The sequence below is a fragment of the Melospiza melodia genome, chromosome 6 (genome assembly GCF_035770615.1).
Source record: "Melospiza melodia melodia isolate bMelMel2 chromosome 6, bMelMel2.pri, whole genome shotgun sequence".
NCBI classification, from domain to species: Eukaryota; Metazoa; Chordata; class Aves; order Passeriformes; family Passerellidae; genus Melospiza; species Melospiza melodia.
Window position 1 is genome coordinate 47,586,198 of NC_086199.1, and position 24,231 is coordinate 47,610,428.

General features: G+C 37.8%; 1 protein-coding gene across 1 annotated transcript in view; it reads right to left on the minus strand.

Annotated features, from left to right (window-relative positions):
- Nucleotides 1-18,853: 18,853 nt before the first annotated feature.
- The window catches only part of METTL15 (methyltransferase 15, mitochondrial 12S rRNA N4-cytidine), an 80,684-nt gene continuing 75,306 nt past the window's right edge, over nt 18,854-24,231 (minus strand). The window contains 1 exon segment of the mRNA XM_063160541.1: nt 18,854-19,422. Coding sequence (XP_063016611.1) covers nt 18,977-19,422 — 446 coding nt within the window. The 3' untranslated portion in view covers nt 18,854-18,976.

Genomic DNA, 24,231 nt, shown 5'->3' on the forward strand with positions numbered 1-24,231 from the left:
TCTGAAAAAGAATGTATTAAAGAAGAGAAAATAAACAACCTTGAAAACCAAAGCTGAAGAATCCCAACTTCTTCAGATGCAAAGCTAAGAAAAAAAAACTCTTTAATACCTCGAGAGTCACTTCCAGCAATAACAAACCCAAGACCTGCTGTCACACACAACTCCCACCTGAACCTGCCAGGAGTGTCCAGGAAGGACCTGGGCCAGGTTCTGTGCAGACACATCCAGAGAGGCTCCAAAGCAGCAGCTAGACCAGGCACAGCCTCACCACGTGAGGCTCCTGCTGTCCAAACACAGTCTGTTCATGTGTTTGACCCTGAAACATCAAAGCTGCCTTGCTGCAGAGACCACCTTCACCAGAATCCAGGTTGCAAAACCTGGAATATTTGGTTTTTAAGGTCTACTTTAAACACAATATATGCTAGCGCTATCAGTGCCTTGCAAAGGTGTGCAAGAGACTCTTATAATTTGAATGATCATAAAAAATACTTTCAAAAGTGTGTGTTATCATTTAGAAAAATTTTAAAAAGCCAACAAAACAAAAAGACACAGAAGAATGAGGTTGTAGTAATATACCAAATTATATCATTTAGTAATAATATACTATCTTACCACTGGATAAAATAAAAAACCTGATCAAAGTAGTCTTTGAAAAACACTGCTAAAAAGTTTGGCATTTAAAGTGACAGTAACCCTCAACATTGCTGGTTTTATTCCTACATATTTTTTTTCCTCTTAAAGCCATTGCAAATTTGTAGGACAAGATGGGAAGAACCTGCAGGAAAATACTTTGTAACATATGAGCTATGCAGGCTATGTAGGCTGATTTCATGTCTCTTATTTTAAAAGTCTTAGTGATTCACATTAGATTACTTTCTAAATTTATTTGTTGATAGAAGAAAAGCTAAAAAATCTCCAGAAAACAGCCTGCCACTCAAACCCCTGAAAATGAAGATAAGAGCAAGTGTGGATCATCAGGGTATTTAATTCTTAGTTTTTACCAAACTTTTGCCAATAAAATTTTAAAAATTCCAGCTCTTCCTTTATTTCACTTCAGGTTATTTAATGCTGAAAAATCATGACTGGAAGGTTTCATGTAGAGTGTTTCTTAACTTAATCAAATCAGCTAATGAGGAAAACATCCCATGTAAGTCTGAAACGAATTTTTGGGTTACGAGAAGTTCGACAGAAATTTTGAACTTCTGTGGTTCCTGTAAAGCTGAACCTCTGAACGAAATTTCCAGATTACATTTTCAATGTACCAATAACAAATGTGTTTAAAGGAAAGTGCCAATTTAAGAATTGCACCTGAGATTACAAGCACAGTGCAGCGTGGTCTCCTCAAGCATCACCCCGAACATATCCTTCCCTGTTCCACAGCTTTTCTGAGTCCAAGCTGTGATTCAGAAAGAGAAGAATAGTTCAGGGGCAAAGGCAAGGCCTGAGTCATGCGGGCTCTGTGGAAAGAGTTGGTGTATCATTAAGCAATAGAGGAGGAAAGGATAATTGATACAGCCATGGGAGGACAGAGCCCACATCTGTGCTCTGTGACTCAGCAGCGGCAGCGCTGCACACTAACAGCTCCAAAACAGGTGGGGTCTTTCCAGAGGAGATTTGGCAATTTCTTACAGCCCAGAACATCTCTGCAGCATCACTCACATGTCAGGGGAAGTGATTGCACTACAGGAGAGAGTTTGAGAAAACATAGGGCCTCTTTGTGACTTCTGTGTGCCATGCAGACTACAAACTTAGCACTACATAAACAAAAATCACCTCGTAAAGGGGAAAGAAAATTTGAAGCATCACAGACAAAGAAGCTGGAGTTTAGCAATGCCATTTGCCACCTCAGTTCTGCCATTTTAGTTGCAATAGTTCCATTATTTTCTCCACACCCCTGTTCACACATGGCTCTTTCAAACCACGGGCACATCACACTGCAGCAGAAACACAGACATTGACTCATCTTGATTTCAACTAAACATCAGCTGAACATGGACAGGAAACATAACAAACTCCTTGGCTTTCTGGGAAGAAAATGGGTGTGCTGGTTCCCACTATTTTCAAAAGAAAACCCCAAGAGAACACGGCTGGGAAGAAGAAGGTGACTCTACCAACATTTTCCATTTCCAGCTACTGAGGAATCAAACATAAATACCAGAGGTCAACGCAATCTAATGACCTAAAATGAGAAATTGTCTTCTTTTATTTCATCCCCCTGTAGTACAGAAGAAATCTTTACATGATAGTTGCCATTTCTTCATCAAGTCTGACTGGAAAAGCCACCTATGCATCACCTTCCGAAAAACCTGGGCAGTGACATAACATTCACCCTTACATCTATTTATGCTAATTTTTTTGCCTTCAAACCACCCCAGATTTGCTTCCATCTCTCTCTTTTTCCACGTTCCAATTATTTCTATTCCAACATCACAAATCTCTGCAATGGTCATTTGTGAGCCAGTCTCTCAGCTGTCACACGGGTACAGGTGCAAGACAATATTGCAATAAATGGATTTACAAGTGCAGTCCATTACTGTTGTTAGTGGCTTGTAAGCCCTTACATTTGAGGGCTTACAAGCCACTAATATAGGAACTTTCCTTCATTAGCCTGGCTTCTTCCTCTTGAACTAAGGCCTTGTCTTTTCAAGTACCCTAAGGATGGCCATGGTAAATAATGACTGTCACATTCATATTTTCTGAAAAATCCCTTCACCCAGGATTTTTCTCCTGGGAAGCTGAGAAGCTTCAGAGAAAAGGGAAAACAATAATTATCTGATTTGCTTCTCCTGTGTTTTGCTGCTTTGGAATGTGTTTGGAGATTGTTTCATGTGAATTGTTTTGACTCTTTGGCCAATCGTTGCCAAGCTGTGTCAGGACTCTGGAAAGAGTAATGAGTTTTCATTATTATCTCTTTAGCATTCTCTAAGTATCCTTTCTGTATTCTTAAGCATAGTTTAGTTTAGTATGCTTTAATATAATATAGTATCATAAAATAATAAATTAGCCTTCCAAGAACATAGCCAGATTCATCATTTCTTCCTGCCATGGGGCACCACACAAATACAACAAATGACAAAATATTTCTTCATGGTGTGTGTATATGTATGCACATATGTCTGTATGCATACCACACCTGCATACACATACCATTAGTTTGGGTAAAACAGCACAGATATAAGAACTTTGTGTCAGGTAAACAAAAAGTGCAGAATTCATCCAGAAAAAAATGAAACAGAGATGGAGGAATGGCCAAAACCTCCTCCACTTATTTTTCCTGTATCTTCATTTTGGGGTACAGAAAAAAACCAGCAGAATTTTCTTTGCTTCTACTTAAAATCTGAAAAAACCCCCATGCTTGTTTTCAAACACATAGGCAACTCTATTTCAGCATTCTGACCGAAAGTATTTCACATTTTCCAATGGTCATCATTTGGAAGAAGTGCAATATTCTCATTAGCGACAAGCTAAGAGTTTCCAACAAGCTGTGCCTTAATTCAGTGACATGAAGGGAAGAGAGAAATAGAATTTATGCAGGGAAAAAGGAGAATTTGAGAAAAAATGCCCTGCCTCTTGGCAGGCAGCAACTAAATGGTACAACCACGTGAAAACTGCTTTGTGTAAGACAAAGTGTTTATCCCCTCAGTTTGCATCTAAAGACTTTAGCACCAATAAAGACTTTAAGAGTGGCAATTAGCATAATTTCAAATGAGTTACTTGAGCTTGGATTTCACTGCCTAAGTGATGCTTTACTCAACAGAAGGTGTTTCATACACACACAAACCAGAGTTTTATTAGAAATGTGGTGGGTGTTTTATATTACAGACAAAGTAACATGCTAATAAAGCTGGAGTTAGAGCTATAATACCATTTTGAGACTGTGCTGGTGCCACAAGAGTTTTGCAGCAGAAACTATATTGTAACTATATTAATAACAGCTCTGCTGTCAGTTAGCTCTCTATGTGCTTGCCACTTGTAAATAGCTATAGATATGTGTAAGCCTACCCATATTTATGATCACTACATATTTCTGCTATTTACCCTTTTTCCTCATCAGAAATGACTAAAAGGTTAAGGAGATAAAGTGCACCAGAAGTTTCCTCATCCCCCTAATAAACACTGGAAGGTGAGGGAATTTAAAAATACTCTGTTTGCTATTTCAGATAACTCCAGCCCTGTGCAATAATCAGTACCACTTTTAGCAATGCCTCTCCACAGATTTTTTCCTCAATCTGACAACTTGACTTCCCCTGTGAGAGGAGGACAAGCCCCATTACAGAGCACTGGAAATATCTGCAGCAGATGGATTGTTATTAATGGGAAGACCAGAATTTGTTTATAAAGGCAGAGGTGGCACAACTCTATTTTTAAATACAAATTTAATTCATTTAGAAAAGAATACCTGCAAGTTTAAAGAAAGTAGACTGCTGAAACAGGTGATAACACTGTTAGTTTTAAGACCTGGAAAACTTTAAATAAAGAAAGATACAGTTACTTAAACTCTGCCAATATGATAAAAGAAAACAATAATAAATTTCTGCACGAACATATTAAACCCACACATGAACTACATTTCAAGGAAAGGAATCTTTCCCAAAACAGCCACTTAGGTTAAATGGGAGGAAATTATGAAACTGAATCACAAATCTGTAGGCCTCATGTTCATATTAAAAAGAAAAATAATAGGAACCAATCACCCACTCTTTGCTTTTTGTGATTGCTATTGCTTATTTATTTTTTTTAAAACCTAAGCAGGGAAAATTAAATTTTTCTACTAATGAGTATGTGTTGTCTCCTGTGAAACTCTAGTGAGGACTTCTCACAATGTTCACCACAGCTATTTTAAATTTACTGCGTGGGCTCAAACATCCTGAATGACCCCTTGAATGACCAATGAAAACACTCATTCTGAAAATACTTTTTAACAGTTTCAGCTTCTGTGCATCTTTAACACCCAGATAAGAGAAGCTTGCTAATAAACCTTTTTCCTTTTCCAATTTTCTCTTCACCAAATGTCTTGCTGTGGGTTGAGCGAATTATTGCCACATTAAAGCCACCTGCAGTGCTGGGCTGTACTTGAACAGCAGCACCTACTTACCCTGGCTGTTAACACCACTGAATATCATCATAATGCTCTTGGAAATATCAGTATTTAACCTAATTTATCCATTTGTGCAGAGATAGAGATGGGGACCTTTTCACAAGTCCCTTTCAAAGACTTGTGTTCATCCCAATGAAGTTTTTTAATTGATTCCCTGCAGAAAGCCAAATAAGGAACAACCACAGGCAAAACACTCACCAGAGCCCAACCTGCATTTTGCAAGCAGAACTGGTTACTTCTAGTAGAAAAGTTGGGTCAGCAAAGTCTGGATGGACAAGGAGAAGGAGAGGATGCCTGGGTGAGCAAAACAGCCACAGGCAGCCTGCAGCACAGAAAAGAGAGGTCATAAAAATAAAACCTGGCAAAATGCATTAAAAAAGGGGTTAAAAATTTAAATAATATGCTTATTTCTGCATGCAGACACACATTTCATAAACTGCTTGTTGAGCATCAGATAGAATCTCACATGGGTATTGAATTAGATTCTGAATATTTTTCCCTACACATCCTGGTGATCTGGAACATTTCCAAAATATTGAGATTATCAGGTATATATATATGGATATTTGGATATTTTTGCAAACAGGATTTTAATCTCATTTTTTCTGCATGATGGGCCTTGCCATGGACCCACTGGTGGAGAGATACACCTTCCATTTATTATTGCAACTTGTGCAGCTCATTGTGACAATAAAAACCAGCACGGCTGAGGGCTTTCATCCCTCCATAACCCTGGGTGGATTTCTCCAGGCCAGTGGTTAATTTTTTTTACTGAGACTTTGATACGTCTTAAGGATCTGTACTTTGTCCCTTAGAAACAGCTTTTTAATTAACTTATTTATTTATTGGTGAGTGTAGATGAGAGGAAAGAAGCAAGGGTAATAAGGGAAGCACACACTCCCAGCCTATTAACCTCTGCTATTGAGAAATGCTCCAAAACCCTCTTAACTTTCATCTTTTCTCTCTCTAGATAGAAATAACCCAATGTTTTACATTCTGTATGGAGGAGAACTGACATCTTTGCCAGCTAATATCTGCATAAAATGAACCCTAGATCAATAGGGTTTTCTATTTACAGACATCTCTCCCAGATGACTGATTCTCCAGCAGATAAAACTCAGGAGAGATGAGAAATAGTTGTTGAGATGCTGCTGGAGAGGGGCTCCATGGCCATTTCACATGAAAGACTACAGGGTTCTAACAGTCTTGAACCTTCTTGGACCAAGGCCTAAATCCCTGCATTTGCCAAAACTGTGCCTGTCAACTTCTTTCTGATTTATTTTAACGTGGTGCGCTCCTCTGCTGCTCATCACACACTATAAATCATTCTAAATAGAGGGATAGCTGCCATGACTGCTATAAAAAGACAATTGCAGGCATTGCAAAGAAAGCAGTTGAAGATAAAACATGAATTGGTATTTAATGACATTTTGACACACTTGCAAGTCAGCTGAGGAGCTATTTGAGTAGAATATCACTGGTGGAAACCCAAGCTGCCCCAGTCAGGTTAGCCTGTTCAGGAAAAAAAGGTTGTGAGGGAGACATGGTTTCCCCTGCTGCAACATAGCCAAGCTAATAATTTTTGTTGAATAAGGATTAACAGCTCTGCTTTAACTAAATTGCTCTCATTTCCAGGAGTAACATTCATCTGCGCAGCTTTTACTAAATGAGCTATTAAAACAAATTCACATCAAGTAATTACAGATTGTGTGTATTTAAGATCATTATTTTAAGTGAAATCACAGCTTTTCCTGTCACATTCAGGCATCTCAAAACCCTTCAGGCCTGCCTAAGCTTTATCCCTGGATTTTGCTGCAATAAGGAAAATGTTATTGTTGTGCCATTGCCCATTTTTGCCACCAAAAGCTGTCAGGGCATGCAGTGGGCTGCAACTCCCTTGGGATTTGGAAAGGCAGCAGTGGCCGCAGTGAATGCAAATAGAGGTAATAAGAATTATTAAAGCCAACTGGATACCAGTCACACACATTCTAACATTTCTCAACTTTTCTCCCAACAACACTTGAAAGCCTTAGAGCATTTCAAGCTGCTGGATTTAACACAGGGACAGATCCCATATAATTGCCAACTGCCCACCAGCATAGCATGATTTGGGGGAAAAAATGGCAGCATGACTCAGGCAATTTGAATTCTGTCTCTGGAAGAGATATTCCCAAAGAAGCATCTTTCAAGTGAAACATTTCTCTCCACTGCAGAAGATATACCCCTGCAATTTACCCTGCCCAGGAAAAGCTGAGTAATGGACACAGCTTTTCCTGAGAGTGATGAAATGATCCTCCTCATCCAACAACAGCCCTCAGCCTTCATGGCTACCCAAGGTAACTGTAAATTGCGCAATCACCAATTGCACCACGTCCTGTCAGAGGGATCCTCAGCACCACTGAGCAGTCCTGGCAGGCTGCAGCTGTCTCTGGCATTTCCCTGCTTTGCCATGCAGGATTGCTTCAGGGACAGCGTGAGGGGCTGCTCAACTGCAGACCCCAAATCTCCAGCTGTCCCCAAAGCCAGTCTGGTTCTGGCAAAGTGCCTCCTGTTGTGGTCACCAATTGTTGTGGTGTTGCTGAGGGTCCCCACGACGAGGCGAGAGATGAGAATTGACTCCAAGTTCTCAGAAGGCTGATATTATTATATTATATTATATTATATTATATTATATTATATTATATTATATTATATTATATTATATTATATTATATTATATTATATTATATTATATTATATTATATTATATTATATTATATTATATTATATTATATTATATTATATTATATGGAAATGCTATACTAAAACTATACTAAAGAAAGAGGAAGGAAACATCAGAAGGCTGGACAAGAATGAATAATAAAATCCCATGACTGACCAGAGTCCTGACACAGCTGGCCTGGGATTGGTCATTAAGTAAAAACAATCCACATGGAACCAACCAAAGATGCACCTGTTGGTCAGCAACCTCGAAACCACACTCCAAGCAATCAGATAATTATTGTTTACATTTCTTTTCTGAGGCTTCTCAGCTTCTCAGGAGCAAAGGGATTTTTCATAAAATACTACAGTGACATCCTGTCACTCAGCAGCCTCCTCTGGAAATGGATTGACCTAGCATTCAAGACTAAGGAAATTGCTCATTGGGAAAAATTGTGATTACAAAGCTGGATTGATAAATCTTTTCACACAGTCCTTTAAATTCAACAAGAACCTTACTAGGATATTGTTGGAGTCTGAAATGCAGGGAACTCTCAGAACTTTGGGCCTGTAAGCCAAAGCTTAGAATTAAACCCAGGATTTGACCTGAGAGCTTGGAAAAGGCTTGCAAAGCTTAGAATAAACCCAGGATTTGATCTGAGACCTTGGAAAAGGCTTCCAAACTCAGGTGCTGGAAAGGATTTATAATTTAAAGCAGAAACGTAAGAAGCTAAGTAAAGGAAAATTTAGAGTTTAAGATATAGAAAAAAGTAGTTACAGAGGTAAACAAGGAGTTTAGCACTGTAGGTTTGTGTGCCATAACATGACTGGCTAAGAAATCTTACACTGTAACATGGGCCCATAAGATGAAATTTTGGTGTATTGGGTCAAAAGTATAAATATCCTTGTTGGCAGTGTTTTATTGATCAATAAATCCTTAAAAGATCCTATAGCTGAAGATCTTGTGACCTTCTGAGCCATAGAGTGAAGTTGTGAGCCTTCCTGCCTATGTAGAAGGTAAGAAAAATAAATCCCATCATCTAAAAAAACTCAGAGGTCCTGTCTCGAATTCTTTGAAATCTCCTCACAGGATACAAAGTATAAGAAATACTTTCAAGGATGCATTTGTAATGGCTTACATTTAAGAGAGGCTTTTATGCTTCAAGGAGCAAAAATTGGTGTGTTGAAGATGACCTGATCAGCTGATAAATCACACATAAGCAGGATGTAGCAATGAGCCTTTTTCCTCCAGTTCAAACCTTTGCATACGTCTCCTGGAGTGGAAAACACAGGGCAGGGGAGGATGGAAAATCAGAAGCAAGGGGCCAAAACTCCTAAAAATCAGAATCAAGGGGCCAAAAATGCCATGGCCATCCTGAGGGAAGCCAGAGGGGATGGCGGGTGGAAAGGAGTAACGTGAAACTTAAAGGAGGGAAGGACAAAGGGGGAAAATAGAAAAGGAAAATGCAGAAAGATTCTACTTGACTATCACACATAGTTCTGGGAAAGATAAAGGGCTTGAATTTGCATGGTTTTCTCTGCTGCCATGAAGGCTGGGATTCAGCTTTAATGTTTCAGGAAAATTGATATTCTCATGCCCAGGGGAAAATGTGAAGCACCATTAACAACAAAGGTAATGAGTGGTGTCAGCACTGAATCTGATGTGGCGACTTGAACACAGCAACAATTCATAACTTTACATGCAAGAATAAGCAGAATTACAAGTGAGGCTTTTTCTTAGAGAAAAGAAAAGCCAAGTTCAGCACAGATACTGCACAGCATCACTATCAAACGAAGGGGAGCAAACTGTGAGTGCCTGCTGAGGAATGCCTGATATTCTGTAGGCTATGGGGAGTGCCGGGATCAATGGCAGGTCAGGTGGCACCCTGTGTGAGGGGGAACATGAATGACAATCACTAGTTCTATTGAGCAGGCAGCATTAATTCTGCATCCCTAATACAAATAATGAATTACTTCAAAGGAGAAACCACAGCCCGAATTCTTAGATGTTTATTTCTTCATCAAAGTTAAGAATAAAACAAAACCCCAAACAAACAAACAAACAAACAAACAAACAAACCCCAAGCACTAAACAAAACAGTGCAAAGTTTTCTTTGCTGAAGACAGTATTTGGAAAAAAAATGAATTGTCTAATTGTCTTTTCTCTGGAAACCCAACCACTTCGTAACATTTTATTCTGTACAAAGGGTGCTCAAAGGAAACAGAATCCTGAAAACAGCTAAAACTTGACTAGGTCAAATGAAATATTTGCCAACTGCAACTATGGGAGTGTATAAACTGTGAAAGGCCATTTTAAATATGCTGTTGAATTACTGAGCTATTGGGAAATGTGGTATTTAGGGAGGGCTGTGCTCCCTTTGGTGTACAACTGGATCTAATGGTCACTGCAAGTAGATTCATTAATTATTTTTGTCTCAGAGACAAATGCTGACTGCTGCTGATTGTATCACTTAATTTCAATAGAACAATAGCCAGCTTGCCTGGAGGAACAAAAGTTACCAGGTTCAACCAGCAACCAGAAAAAGCCCCCTATGCTGATCCTGCCTTTTCCAAATAATTTGAGATTTATTAATAAAGCCTAAAGTCAGCGCTCTGAAAAGTAAGATACTGGCCCACTGTAGGGGAGGCTGAGATTTTAATCTCCCAGTCAGTCAGGCAGTCAGCCATCACACGGATGGCTCCAGCAGTGCTCCTGCCCAGGTGTGCAGGCTGCAGCCCAGAGCTGCTGGGTTTGCTTCAGACACAGACCTGAACAATGGGCAGGGTGCTGGGGAAAGGCTGGTGTGACAAATCCCCAGCCCTCCCTTCATCACCTTGGCTTCTCCAGTGCAGTACAAATACATGGCAGGGCATTTGCCGAGCTCATTTAATTCATCTGCTGTGGTGGTGTTCACAGGGGTCCCAGGATGAGGGAAGAGATGAGAATCCTGACTCTATGGTTCAGAAGGCTGATGTATTACTTTATGATATATATTATACTAAAACTATACTAAAAGAATAGAATAAAGGATTTCATCAGAAGGCTAGCAAGGAAAGGAAAAAAATGGAATTATAATAAAATCTTGTGACTGACCAGAGAGTCTGAGACAGCTGGACTGTGATTGGCCATTAATTAAAAACAACCACATGAGACCAATCACAGATGCACCTGTTGCATTCCACAGCAGCAGGTAAACATTGTTTGCATTTCCTTTCTGAGGCCTCTCAGCTTCTCAGGAGAAAAGATCCTAACAAAATGATTTTTCATAAAATGTGTCCATGACGATCTACTATTTTACAATTTCACATCCCCTGTTAGTTTTTAACAGCCTGAGTAACAGGGATAACCACAGGACGTGTGCTGCTGAGGTACAGACCTCATGTTTTTTACAACAGTGGAAACTTCTCCTATCTGTAATAGGTGCAGCAACACCAGAGACTAAATACCCTTTTATCTCAAATAATTTTTCTGTCATACTCCTGCTCTTCCAAAGAGAGGCAGGAAAAAGAAATATACAAGCTTCAATTCCAAGGAATTTTTAAATTATAACTTTCCTAACTTTAGTTTTCTAAAACCCACAAAGCCATTCTAGAATGCACTATACACCTGTGAACCTGCCTCCACATCCAGAACTGGTTCAATTCAACATCATCACGTTCAGTCACTGTCACACACCTGCTGGCAGTCAGCCTGCACTGCCCCATTCTCAGCAGAGTTTGTTTTGCAGAGTTCCAAGTCCTTTCTGCTTCCAGAGAAGCCCAACATCAGCCTACTGACCTTAACCCCTGCTCTGCCAGCTCTCACTGCTCACCAAGGTTCCAATTTCCATTTGGGCCACTTTAGAAAGAGGCATTCACATTGCCAGGCACTGGAGCAGGCTGCCCAAAGGAGTGGCTGAGGGATTTAGAGACATGTCACACCTGCTGTGGCACTGGGGGGACGCAGTTTGGGGATGGACTGGGCAGTGCTGGCATGACCGAAAGGTCTCCTCCAACCTCCACAGCTCCATCATTCCACAGCAAGGCTGCACCCACAGCTATGAGCTGTGCAGGTATTGACAGGCAGGCATGTCTCATTTCTCCTGAGAATGTGACTTCTGCACTGTATTTCAAAACAGTTTCATGGAATCTCCATTTTCAGACACTTATCAGCCAAGACTGTCAATACTCATTTCAGTTCTTAGCAATGTCTACAAGAGATGCTCTTCAGTGTGAAACTACTTGATGAAAAAAAATGTATATCTATAATTTACAAGAAAGATGTGGAGAGATGAGCTTAAAATACTGTTCAAATTAAAAAAGAATCTTTCCTGGCCTGAATTGTTGATGACTAAGTGATTACTAAGCTTCCACAGATTTTAGTGTACAAGCTATCACGATGCTTTGAGTTTTTTTTTTTTTTACAGCTACTAACTTGTGCTATGACCTTGTTAATGCTGTGTTTCTGTGTTAATATCATTAGTATAATTATAGCTAATAGAAAGTTCTAATAACATGGTAAGTCTAGCAGAAACCTATTCTGAGCTCTGGTGTACCTTCAGTACAAATATATACCACAGACAGATAATATTTTCTATAGTTTCTTTGCCAGAATCACATCCACAGACTGGAACTGAAGAGATGACAATGGAGTACATAAACCCTAAGTTTTTATTTAGGTATTCCAGCATGTATAAATTTTAAGATGTGATTTATTTAGTGTCATTTATTTTCATTCCAGTTTCTCTCATATTCAATAATGTTTCACTAATGTTTGGGCATATTTTTTAAATGAATGGTCAAAACCATGAAATGTATTTGCCACTGTTATGTCTGCAAAAATTGTATAGGCACTAAAGAATAGACAAAAGTTTTATACATACATATTTCATTCTAATAATAATAATCTTATTATAAATTTTGAGAAACTGCACAGGTTTCTTTTTCTGTGTTTTAATTAGGCACCTCCATTGAAGTATTTTCAGCTAAGAACACGACCCTTTTGCTCTTTTAAAATTCCAGTTAAGGTAACTTAAAACAACTACAAACTTGTAAAACAAAGTTATCCCCATGTTGTTGTCATGTTGGCAATAAAGACGCTCCCCCCCTGTGATCATTTGCAGGTGCTCTCAAAAGACACCAGAGGCACTCCCAGGACAGACAGAGGGAGCTGTATCTCCAGTTTTCCCCTTTAAAAAGACATCTGTACACGAGCTGTCAAGTTTGAACTTGCAACCATAAAAACAAATTAAAAAACACCCTCTGGCTTGTTTTTCACCATTACAGCCAATCAAATTAAACTTGTAAAAGCAACAGGAAGAATAAGATTTGCCTAAAGATCATGGTACAATGAAGAAAAGTTTAGCTTTTGTAAATATTGCTATGTCATTAAGAAATTTAGACAACTGATGACTTGCTCTGTTTTTTTAGCTTTGATTTCCCATGAACAAATATTTGCCCCTTTTCCTGATTTAATGATGTAATGGCAATACTAAAACACATGGCATGTCATCAGTGAAACATGTCAAGTACAAAAGTATTATCTAGCATTAGTTTGAATAAACTTCTAAGGACAGGTTTTATGCTTCACCAAAAAAAAGAAAAGCCCTTCCCTCTCATTCACCTGAAACAAGCTTAAAGAGGATCCAGAAAGGCAAACACAACTCTAACTGCAGAGGAGACAGAGGGAAAACACAGAGATCATATTTAGAAGCATGTATCCCTTGCCACTATTCCATCTTTGTGCATGAGGAGCCATGCTCTGCATCCACGTGCAGACACTGAGCTCTCCCACTGCTGCTCTTTGTCCCCAAACAGGCAAAACCCAGCAATGAACAGAAAAACTAACAGAATACTGCATATGTGAATTTCTGTTAAAATTGGAGATCAACCTCATAAAGAAAACTTTTAAAGACTTTTCAACTTTACTGCCTATATCTTTTAAATTCAACATACTTTTCCATTCTATCTTCTACACGGTCTGGGTGAAGGGGAAGGGAAAAAGCTGTTCTACATTCATTTAAATTATTTGCAAGATTCACTTGTAGCAATGAAGTCTTAATTAATCCCCAAAATCCTGCTTTAATTGCAGTATAACTCCAGTGTAAAATGGCCTCTGCATTTAATTATATTTCTGAAAGATTTATAAACTTAATTTCAGATTATTTTAACTCACAGATAAGTTTTAAGCAGGTGCTTTATGAACAAGGAAATGTGTGGATATAAAGACTGACTTCTATCCTCTTGAAAACCCTGCTGTAAATGGTATTACATCTACTGAAGGGCTCTTTCTTGAGAAGAGCATAAGGAAACCAGGCCTGAGCTCCTTTCTTGCTGTGCTAAAGATGTTAAGCAAGGTGGACAGCAAAAAACTGACTTATGAGTTCATTATTTCTCTGTTTATTCAAATTTGTCTCATTTTTCACCAGTACTTTTGCACTAAAACCAGTGAGTCACAACTGATTACTTAAAACAACTAATTTATTTTAAAATTTAAATTAATCAAATCACCAACAATCTGTGTCTTGGGCTTCTTATTGCCACGCTCCCACCCCCTGCACATCAAATTGCCTTTGCTGCCCTTTCCTGAGGGCACAGCTCTGGTGCTATACAGCTCTCCAGTTAACACCGTGCCTTCCCCTGCACAAAAAGCAATCTCAGAGCAATTAAATGAATCATTAATAACCACAGACACGCTGCTCTAGGAAGCAGAATGCCAAACACCTGATAGAACACTTGCTGCTGGAGGAGGCACTTGCTGAGGGCGCTCACTGAAGCCAGCATTTTCCCATTTGTGCCCCATTAGGAATCCTTCCCCTCCAGCTTCCATTGCTCAAATACCTCCACACATCCTCACAGAAACTCACCTTCCAGACTGGGATTTTGTTCAAGTCAAGTGGCAATCATAACTGTAAAAGACACCTGATAAAATACTGAACTGTGAAAGCTAAAAATAAAAAACCCCAAATAACCCAAACTGAAGAGATATTAATTCCTTCTATTACTTGCATTATGAAACAATGAAACTCATTATTTTTCTTCAGGAAGCAATAATTGTCAGTAGGCCCTCACTGGCTGTAAATGCAGACAGTTGTGTTTATACTGTTAAATTATGTTTTAAATGTACTGATTTTTTATTTTAAATGTCATAGTCACAGGATAAATGTGCCTACTTTTCAAATAATTATTCTGTGCCAATTTCTTTACCAGGCAGGTACTTCTGATGGCATATCAACTCCTACAATAACTTGGATTAACTAATTAAATCCCATTATCTAGTAAATTCAATAGAAAGCATGTTTGCATTGTATACAAACAGTTTTATAGCTGGGTTTCATCCTTTTAATTTTTTTCCCACTCTTTTAAAGTACTAACCTGAAAAGATACACTCTTCAGCAAAGTGCTCTGCATGCACATATTGAATGGCACCAGAGCTGCCACATGATGCTCTCCACAATTATTGCATTTTTCTATATTATAGAATATTGCATATTCTGTATTATAGAATATTGGATATTTCTACCCTTCTTGTTGTGTACAGGACCACATTCTTGTCACATTCCCTGCAAACACAGCCCACAACCTTTTTTTTCTTGATAGATAGATGACCTTGCATTTAGCTGTATGAAAATGTGCATTGCTTAGGTGGGATGGAAGTTTCTAGAAATGATCACCTGTACCTTGACAGCAAGCCTTGGATTCCAGCAAGACATTTAAAAAGAAAATTATATTTAAGGTTGCTGTCTCCTCCTTAATTAAAATTTTCAACTGTGCCAAAAAACCAGTTAGTTTTAGTAACATGACATACACACACAACATCAGAAAAATTTAAGGTATGCTCTGCAGACTTGTGTTCTGCCAGCAGGATCAGTGTCCAATACCCTGCACAGAATTTCATGTGGCTCACTAAGTCACACCATCACAGAGTGGTTTGGGTTGGAAGGGACCTTAAGGATCATCCATTCCCTGTCCCCTGCCATGGCAGGGACACCTTGGTCACTCTGATATTTTCTGGAAAAATCCTCTTTGCCCAGGATTTTTCTCCTGAGAAGCTGAGAGGCCCTCAGAAAAGAATGTAAACAATAATTACCTGATTGATTTGGAAGGTGTTCTGGAGGTTGTTTACCAACAGGTGCATCTTTGATTGGTTCCATGTGAATTGTTTTTAATTAATGATCAATCTCAGTCCAGCTGTGTTGAGGCTCTGAGGAGTCACGGGTTTTTTATTATTCATTCTTGTCTGGCCTTCTGATGAATCCTTTTCTCTTTTTCTTTAGTACACTTTTAGTATGCAAATATAATATAATAAATATAATATAATTATAATATAATAAAAGAATATAATATAATTATAATGTAATATAACATAATATAACATACCACAAACATAACATACATAATATAATATGACATAATATAATATGACATAATATAATATGGCATAATATAATATAATATAATATAATATAATATAATATAATATAATATAATATAATATAATATAATATAATATAATATAATATAATATAATATAATATAATATAATATAATATAATATAATATAACATCTCTAATATAATATATCTATATTATAATAATAATAATAATAAATAAATCAGCCTTCTAAGAACTTGGAGTCAGATTCATCTCTCACCTTGTCCTGGGACCTTCACAAACACCACACACCTCCCACTGTTCCAAGCTGCTCAGAGAAAGGGACCCTCTAAAGGGGAAAAAATAAAATCAACACATTATGTACTGTCCTGGCTGTGCAACTCCAACCTAAAGGCAAAGAAAAGCCTCTTTTCCTAAATCAGGGAGCATTTACACAACCCTGTATGCAGTCGTTCAGTTATCCTAAGAAACTGTGCCTTTGAATTTAGCTGTGAGAAGTGTGGATTTTAAACAGTGTTTTAAGCATAAGGAATTTTAATGTTTTCATATAATTTCTGAGGTATCAATTCTGCTATAATAATTGGATGGTCTTTCCCTGAAGTGTGTCCTGAACAAGGCACAGCATGGCACTACAACTCTTCTGAGCCTATGCTGGAGGCACAATTTTTCAAATCTACAAATGAAATACATTCCAGTATGAAATCTCAGCTAAAAATAGCCTTAGCTATTTATATTTAATGTTTGCACAAAAAAAAAAAAAATCTGTCTATTTAGGGTACAGTGTGTTGTCTCAAAAATGACAAGAGTAAGCAACATTATTTGAAGTGGAATGTTTTATTTAAACAGCATGTATAATGAAGCTAGTGGAAAAATATTGAAATTTCAGAAAAGAATGAAATGCCCATCATCATTTAACTGTTATTTCAGGTTTGTGATAGATGTCATCATCTATTGTATTTGGGTGGTGCCCCATGGCAGGAAAGAATGATGAATGTGACTCCATGTTCTTAGAAGGCTAATTTATTATTTTATGATGCTATATTATATTAAAGAAGACTAAACTAAACTATGCTAAAGAATACAGAAAGGCTACAGACAGAAGGCTAAAAAGATAATAATGAAAACTCGTGACTCTTTCCAGAGCCCTGACACAGCTTGGCACTGATTGGCCAAAGAGTCAAAACAATTCACATGAAACCAATGAAACAATCTCCTGTGGGTAAACAATCTCCAACACATTCCACATGAGCACAACACAGGAGAAGCAAATCAGATATTTATTGTTTTCCTTTTTCTCTGAGGCTTCTCAGCTTCCCAGGAGAAAATCCTGGGCCAAGGGATTTTTCCAGAAAATATGAATGCCACAATCATCTATACCTAAGAAACACATTATATGACTTACCTTCACTAAGGAATTAAATATCCAGCTATTTCACTATATTGTGTATTAGACAGTGAACCTAAATATCAACTTGTGTCAGTATGACCCAAAAAACCACCAGGAAGTCATCATTTACATCAACACAAAGAGGATGCTTGGTCAAAATCAAGTTCAGAATGATCCAGTCAGTTGCTCAGGAGCCAGTGTAGTGGTCATTTAGCTGAGTCAGAAATTGCATTTTTTCATTCTACCAACCAAGTTTCAGACATCACAAATGAAATCCTGGTACCAATTTGATTATTTAAATTAAGACTTTTTCCTGAAGAGATGAGTCAGAGGTCAAAGAAGTTGAAACTTGTACTATTTTCCATTCATTTGTAGCAAATAAAACTAGAAAACCAGTGGCCTCTTAAGATAAAATATAAACCCCAAACTAAATTAAATTCATAGTAACTAAACAAGAAATTATGTTGAATGTTCTACAGCTGAGTATAGCACCCAAACAGAAAGCTAGTGTTAAGAGTGAGCCTTTCCTAAAATAATTTAATACTTACCTCTTAATAAATGATCACCAGCAAAGGAGAATACTTCGTAAGGCCCACAACATTGCTTTTTTGATGGATTAATTATAATTCCATCAGCACCTAAAAGTTTTAGAGGATCTGTGCAAAGGAGTTATGGCTGCAGGAAGAAATTCAGATGATCAAGTACAAATCTGACTATTTTACTGTAGCATCCAAGTGCCAAAAGTGGATTTTTCATTACCCTTTTTTCACACCCAAGACACATGTATTATTTATCATTAAACAACCAGGTGATCACTCAGACATAAATACTTACTTTAAAAAAGCTAAGAGTCCATTTACAAACTGCTGGACAGAACATGGGACGCTGAAGTCACTTTATTTCAGAATTACCTCTTGTTCCAATGGCATTGATGCAACAAGTTAGCTGGGATACAGAAACAGATATATAAACAATTCTTAGGTTAGTTTAAACTTACTCTAGACTAAACTACACATCTGAATCAGGTGTGTGAAATCCACCCCCATAAAAATATGTCTCAATTAGCTACTGAATTTAGACTCTTAATGCCAGGATTTTGAAATTAATCTAAAGGGAATACTATAAATACATCAAACCTGCAAATTTTATAAACTTGGTGTTTGATGGTCTTTTAAAAAATGATGTCTTTTTTGTATAATTAGTGACACCCACTTATATGCATATAGTTTACATTTTCATGCTCTATACTACTTCCTAAGCAAAGCACAAAGAAGCACAAAGGTAAGAAAAAAAAGTTTTCTCACAGCCTTCCTTTTATTTTTTCAGTTTGACAAATATCAGTTTGACAAATGTCCAGTTAGCATTCTGGAAAACAGAATTTCAGGAAATGATACAATCACATAATCATATATTTTCATTTAGAGTTTAATAGCAGCTCTTAGCTTGGCCGACCTTCCTCTTGGGTTTGTTTGAATATCCTTGGCCTGGGGTGTGAGAACTTTTTTGTGCATAGAAATCCACTTGGAGTTGGATTTTCCACAGGGAGATCCTCGTGTGTCTTCTCCTTTGGAGGCATTTTTCAGAGCCTGTCTGATCTTCTGCTTTGAGCCAAGGTTGTGTTTCTCTGTCATGTCAATGCCATGAAGGAAACGTTTGATGATTCGATCTTCCAGGGAATGAAAGGACAGGGCCACAAGGCGACCTCCAGGCCTCAGGAACTTCTCAGCTGTCTTCAGCCCTATCAGGAGTTCATGGAGCTCATCATTCACAAATATCCTCAGGCCTTGGAAAGTTTTAGTAGCAACATGCACAGGTCTCTGAAGCAAGTCCTTCCGTGCGTAGAGCGCTGATGCTGGAAAAGCACCTGTCACACATTTTAAAACATGCATGTTAATAAATTCTTATTTCTACATCTTGACATCCACTCGTGCAAGATGACTTTAAAGGAAAGCATAGTCAAAACTGAACCTTGAGCAGTGAACTTCCTTCTTTGTAATACATCTTTATTTTATGTTTTGAATTCATATCTCTGAACACGATGTCTATTAAACTAATATGCTTTGTGGTTGGGTTTTTTCCCTAGAATCTTTTAGAGAAGTTCCTTCTCCAAAAGCATCACCAATTTAAACTAAAAAATAATGGCTGAAATCCAGATAAAGAAAAAAAAAAGATAGGACAGACAAGTCTCACTTTACAGCTCAGTGTAATCAATGTCAGCTTGGAATTTGTGGTTGTGTTACACTTTTAAGGAAAAAAAATTAATGTACAATGGACACAATCTTACCTGTGGCTTCCAGATAACTGCATTTCTTCACAGGCTGAAGAATGTCTACCTGGCAATAACTATCTTTCAATGAACTACCTGAAGTTTAAAAGAGGTATTCTTGTTTGGAAATAGCAATTGTTGAACTCTATGCCTGTGTTTCTTCAAATGTTCACAAAAACCCCTCGAGAAATTTAGAAAATGCAGCTGACACTGCTTTGTTTTCACGTGCCTACACAGCAGAATGTGTAAAGGTTTGTTAGACCTAAAATCACTAGCTTAAATATTTTTTTATTAGATGCACAAAACTCCCTCTTCTTTTCCTCAAAATTCTTATGAGTTAAGTTTTTGTAGAGACCAGAATTTTGATAGAAATTTTCATATATCAAAATTTAATGTATTTTAAGCTTGAACTTTCATTATATGGATACAGAACAAAAAGCTAGAGAAGCCTGATTTGATGGATTTTAGAGGAACTAAAGTGCAAGAATCCTGTAAGATCTGTGAAACCAGAGTAAATTTACCATCTATTACCTAAGTGATCACATGAGTCTGGTAAAGATAAATTTAATAAATCATGCTAGCACATAAGTGGACAGTTATTTTTCTAAACAAGAGGCAATAAAATTGGTATCTATGCATTAGAATGCCCCAATTTCATGTCAGTGCTAAGTTACAACATATTGAAGCAAAGAGTTTGAAGTAAACACAGCTCACAATCAAGTAACTGATATTCTACAGAGTGAAGTGAAAGAGGGGAATACTGTACCTCTGAAACTAGTTGTCTAAATTCAAATTTGCATGGGTGATTGAAAAAAATTAATAGAGATATCATTATTGAGAGGCTCTCACAGAAGAATTTATTAGTGTAACTCTTGAGAGTTTTAAAGGTCAGATTTTTCTTATGTCAGAAAGTGTAAGAGTTCACAAATCATATCACAAACACAAAAGCAATCTCAGTCTTCAGCAAAGACAGAGGAAAATAATGGGATTTTAAAAGTCAGTTGTTATTAACACAGCCATTATCACATATGCTATGTCCCTAAGATATGTTTCTGCATAATTGATTTTCCTACCCACCTTGCTCCTCTGATCTCCAAAGCTAACAGCTCCTGAATTCACTGAAGAGACCCTGTTGTAGCTGTGGCTACTTCCAGTCCTTATAGTCTGAATGCTTCAAGACAGAAAGTGGCAACAGGATTGACTTGTCCCAGCCAAGGAGTGCACGTGAATTTGTGGCCTGAAGCTGTCTCACAAAACAATAAATAGATGCAGCCTGCAGGAGTGAGGCTTCTCCATCATTTACCAACTCCAGAAAAAGCTACACTAGCTGGTCAATGTAATTCCTGTCCCTGAGAACATAACTTGCTGTACTGACCATGAATCACAAACAGAATGTGTGCTCTCATTGATGAGAGGTCACAAAGCTCGTTTTGATGAGAGACCTCAATTAAAAGGAGAGCTAAAAGCCATAGAGCATGAGGAATCCCAAGAAACCCACACCAAGCTCGTGCCTACTGGCAGGCCTCTGTTTCCATGTCTCTTTGCACACCTAAAAATGGGTTCTTTGAAAATGGAGCCCTTGGAACAGCCACTGAGTGCCAGCTGTGTGTGATGAGAACTGTCTGATAGCATAAAGGAAAATCATGCCAGGCAAAACAAACACAACTTTGTTGAAAGGCCAAGTAACAGCCACCAGCACTGGTGGGATGCTCACAACTATGGAATGAATCAGATTAGAAGAAATTCTTCCCTTTGTGGATAGGGAGGCACTGTAACAGGTTGCTCTGTAGATTCCCCATTCCTGCAAATGTCCAAGTCCAGGCTGGACACAGCTTGGAGCTCCTTGGTCTAGAGGAAGGTGTCCCTGTCCATGGCAGGGCAGTTGGAACTGCATGGGCTTTAAGGCCCCTTCCAACCTAAACCATCCTATCCATCTAAATTCAACTTCCAAAGGCTTTGTAAAAATGTAAATGGACATAGTATGCTGATACCTGGGCAGGTTTTCATTGGTCTGCTCATCAGCACTGATATTTTGCAACTGCAGTGCTGAACAGATGAATAAAAGAACAATGACACTGAGGCTATTAGCATGACTAGGACACTAACACTTTGGGAGGTTCTTCCACTAATCCTGCCATGGCTGTTGAGTGCAGTTTCCTCCTACAATAACCTTCTATGACAATTAACTCTGACATTAATTTACCACTATGAATAATTTATCACACACTGAAGAAAAATTAATTAAAGCCCAGATATATTCTGTAAGTATAACTCAACCTTACATGCCTCAGATGAATATGCTCAAAGAGCACTGCAGCTCCTGTAATACAGCACAGAATACTAGTATTCAGGAAATTGGTAAAGAAATGCAGCTACTTTGCAGTTTTATGGAACCAAAACCTCCCAGACTAAAACCAAAATCAAACTGTTTACATGTTCAAAGACTTACTGGTCTACTGTCAAAGACTGGAATTAACTCATAAATGGAATCTCTGGTTATTCCAATCTGGTTATTATTATTATATATTAAATTTAATTCAGGAAATTGGTAATGTTTATTATTATATAGTAAATGTAATTCAGGAAATTGGTAAAGAAATGCAGCCACTTTGCAGTTTTATGCAACCAAAACCTCCCAGACTAAAACAAAATCAAACTGCTTGCATGTTCAAAGACTTACTGGTCTACTGTCAAAGACTGCAATTAACTCATAAATGTAATCTCTTGTTATTCTGATCTTTTATATATTATAAAATTACATATTAAATAAATTATACATTAAATGTAATTTCTGTCACACTGGTCTCCAGCTTTTTAGCCAAAGCAATAGATTCTGATCTATGTTTCACAGGTGAAAAATTCCCCTATCACTCTTAATCCTCTAGTTCAGTTAAATCAAAATCTATTTGTGCTTTCTGCTTAGGCGCATCACTTCTCACCCAGGCCCCTCCAGTTACCAAGACACTTAAAGAAAATCCTTCTGGTAACTGGCTGTTCAATGCACAAAAACATTTTAAAAATTAAAAAAAGAATCTGTATGGGAAGCTTGTAAAATGAATTTCATTCATAAAAACACCACGCTTTTGGCTAGATGAGTGCTTTAGAATCCCAGTGAGAGAAATATCCATTTTTAGTTTCAGGATGCCCTGATGATGGTTAGCACTTTAAAAAAACAATCTAATAGACTCTCACGTTGAAACGTATTGAAATTTGAAAAGCTTGTGAATGGAATTAGCAGTGTGCTGTGCCTGTCAGTAGGAACTATGCAAGTCCCCAGAGTGTGAGGGAGTGGGAGAGTGTAAGAATGAATCCAGAGGCTGCACCTGTTGGCAGGAATTCGTCTGTTGAATTAGCTCTGCATTTAATAAGTTGCTGTGACGCAACCAATGTCCTTTTGTCTGGGCTCCCTCAGCACAGTGCTAATTCTCACCCAGCTGAAATGCAGGCAATATTACAAATTCCAAACTGATAATTAAAGCCTGTAAAAGTGAGCCAGTCTGAAAGAAATTGACTTCACCAATTAAAGCTCTCTTTAAACTTTGAAAAATTTTTTAACATGTCATCAACTCCTTTCAAGTTAAGGCCAGATGATCACATGATCTCAAAATTGTCTGTTCATAGATTATGTGCCTTAATAATGCTCAGAAAAAATAAATTTTGGACAAAAATGAATAGAGAAAAAGATATATTGCCCCCTGAAAAGAAATCAAAATAGACCATTAGTTGTACAGGAAAAGCATATGAAAATTACATCCTAAAAATTTCACCATTTTTAATGAGTTTTCCTGCACATGCAGTCAGAGCTAGTATTTCCAAACAGCTCAATGAAGTACAACAACAGACATGATGAAGTGCTTCTTAATCAACTTTCACACATCTATTCACTACTCTTCAGCTAAGAACTACTGATTTTCACTATTTACAGAGCACTCAATGCTGTAAACAGCTCTGTGAAAATTAGAAACAGTGAGAAGAGTTCCACTGTGCTGCAGGAAAAGATGCTGTTCCCCAAACTCCTCCTACTGCAGATTCCACAGCTCCTAGAGATCCTATTTAACCAGATCAGAAGCTTTTTGGATAATATTTATAAACACCAGGAGGAAGACAAAATTTTTAATGCTGTTTTGTTTTCTTGGGGTTTTTTTTAAACTACATCCTTCACTTCTATCTCCCAGTGGATTAGGAACGGCAACATGTGTTCTAAGCTTTTAGGGGGTGGTAGGAAAGACCAGAAATCTAGCATTCTATCAAAAGAAATTAAATTTTCCAAGCTCAGGTTAGTCCAAGTCTAGATTCACTGTGATTCTGATGATCAGCTGGACCTTAAGATAAAACTTGGGAGCTCTGGAACATCTGAAGCCACAGTAATCAATAAGAGGAGAGAGAAATACAGGCACTATACAGATT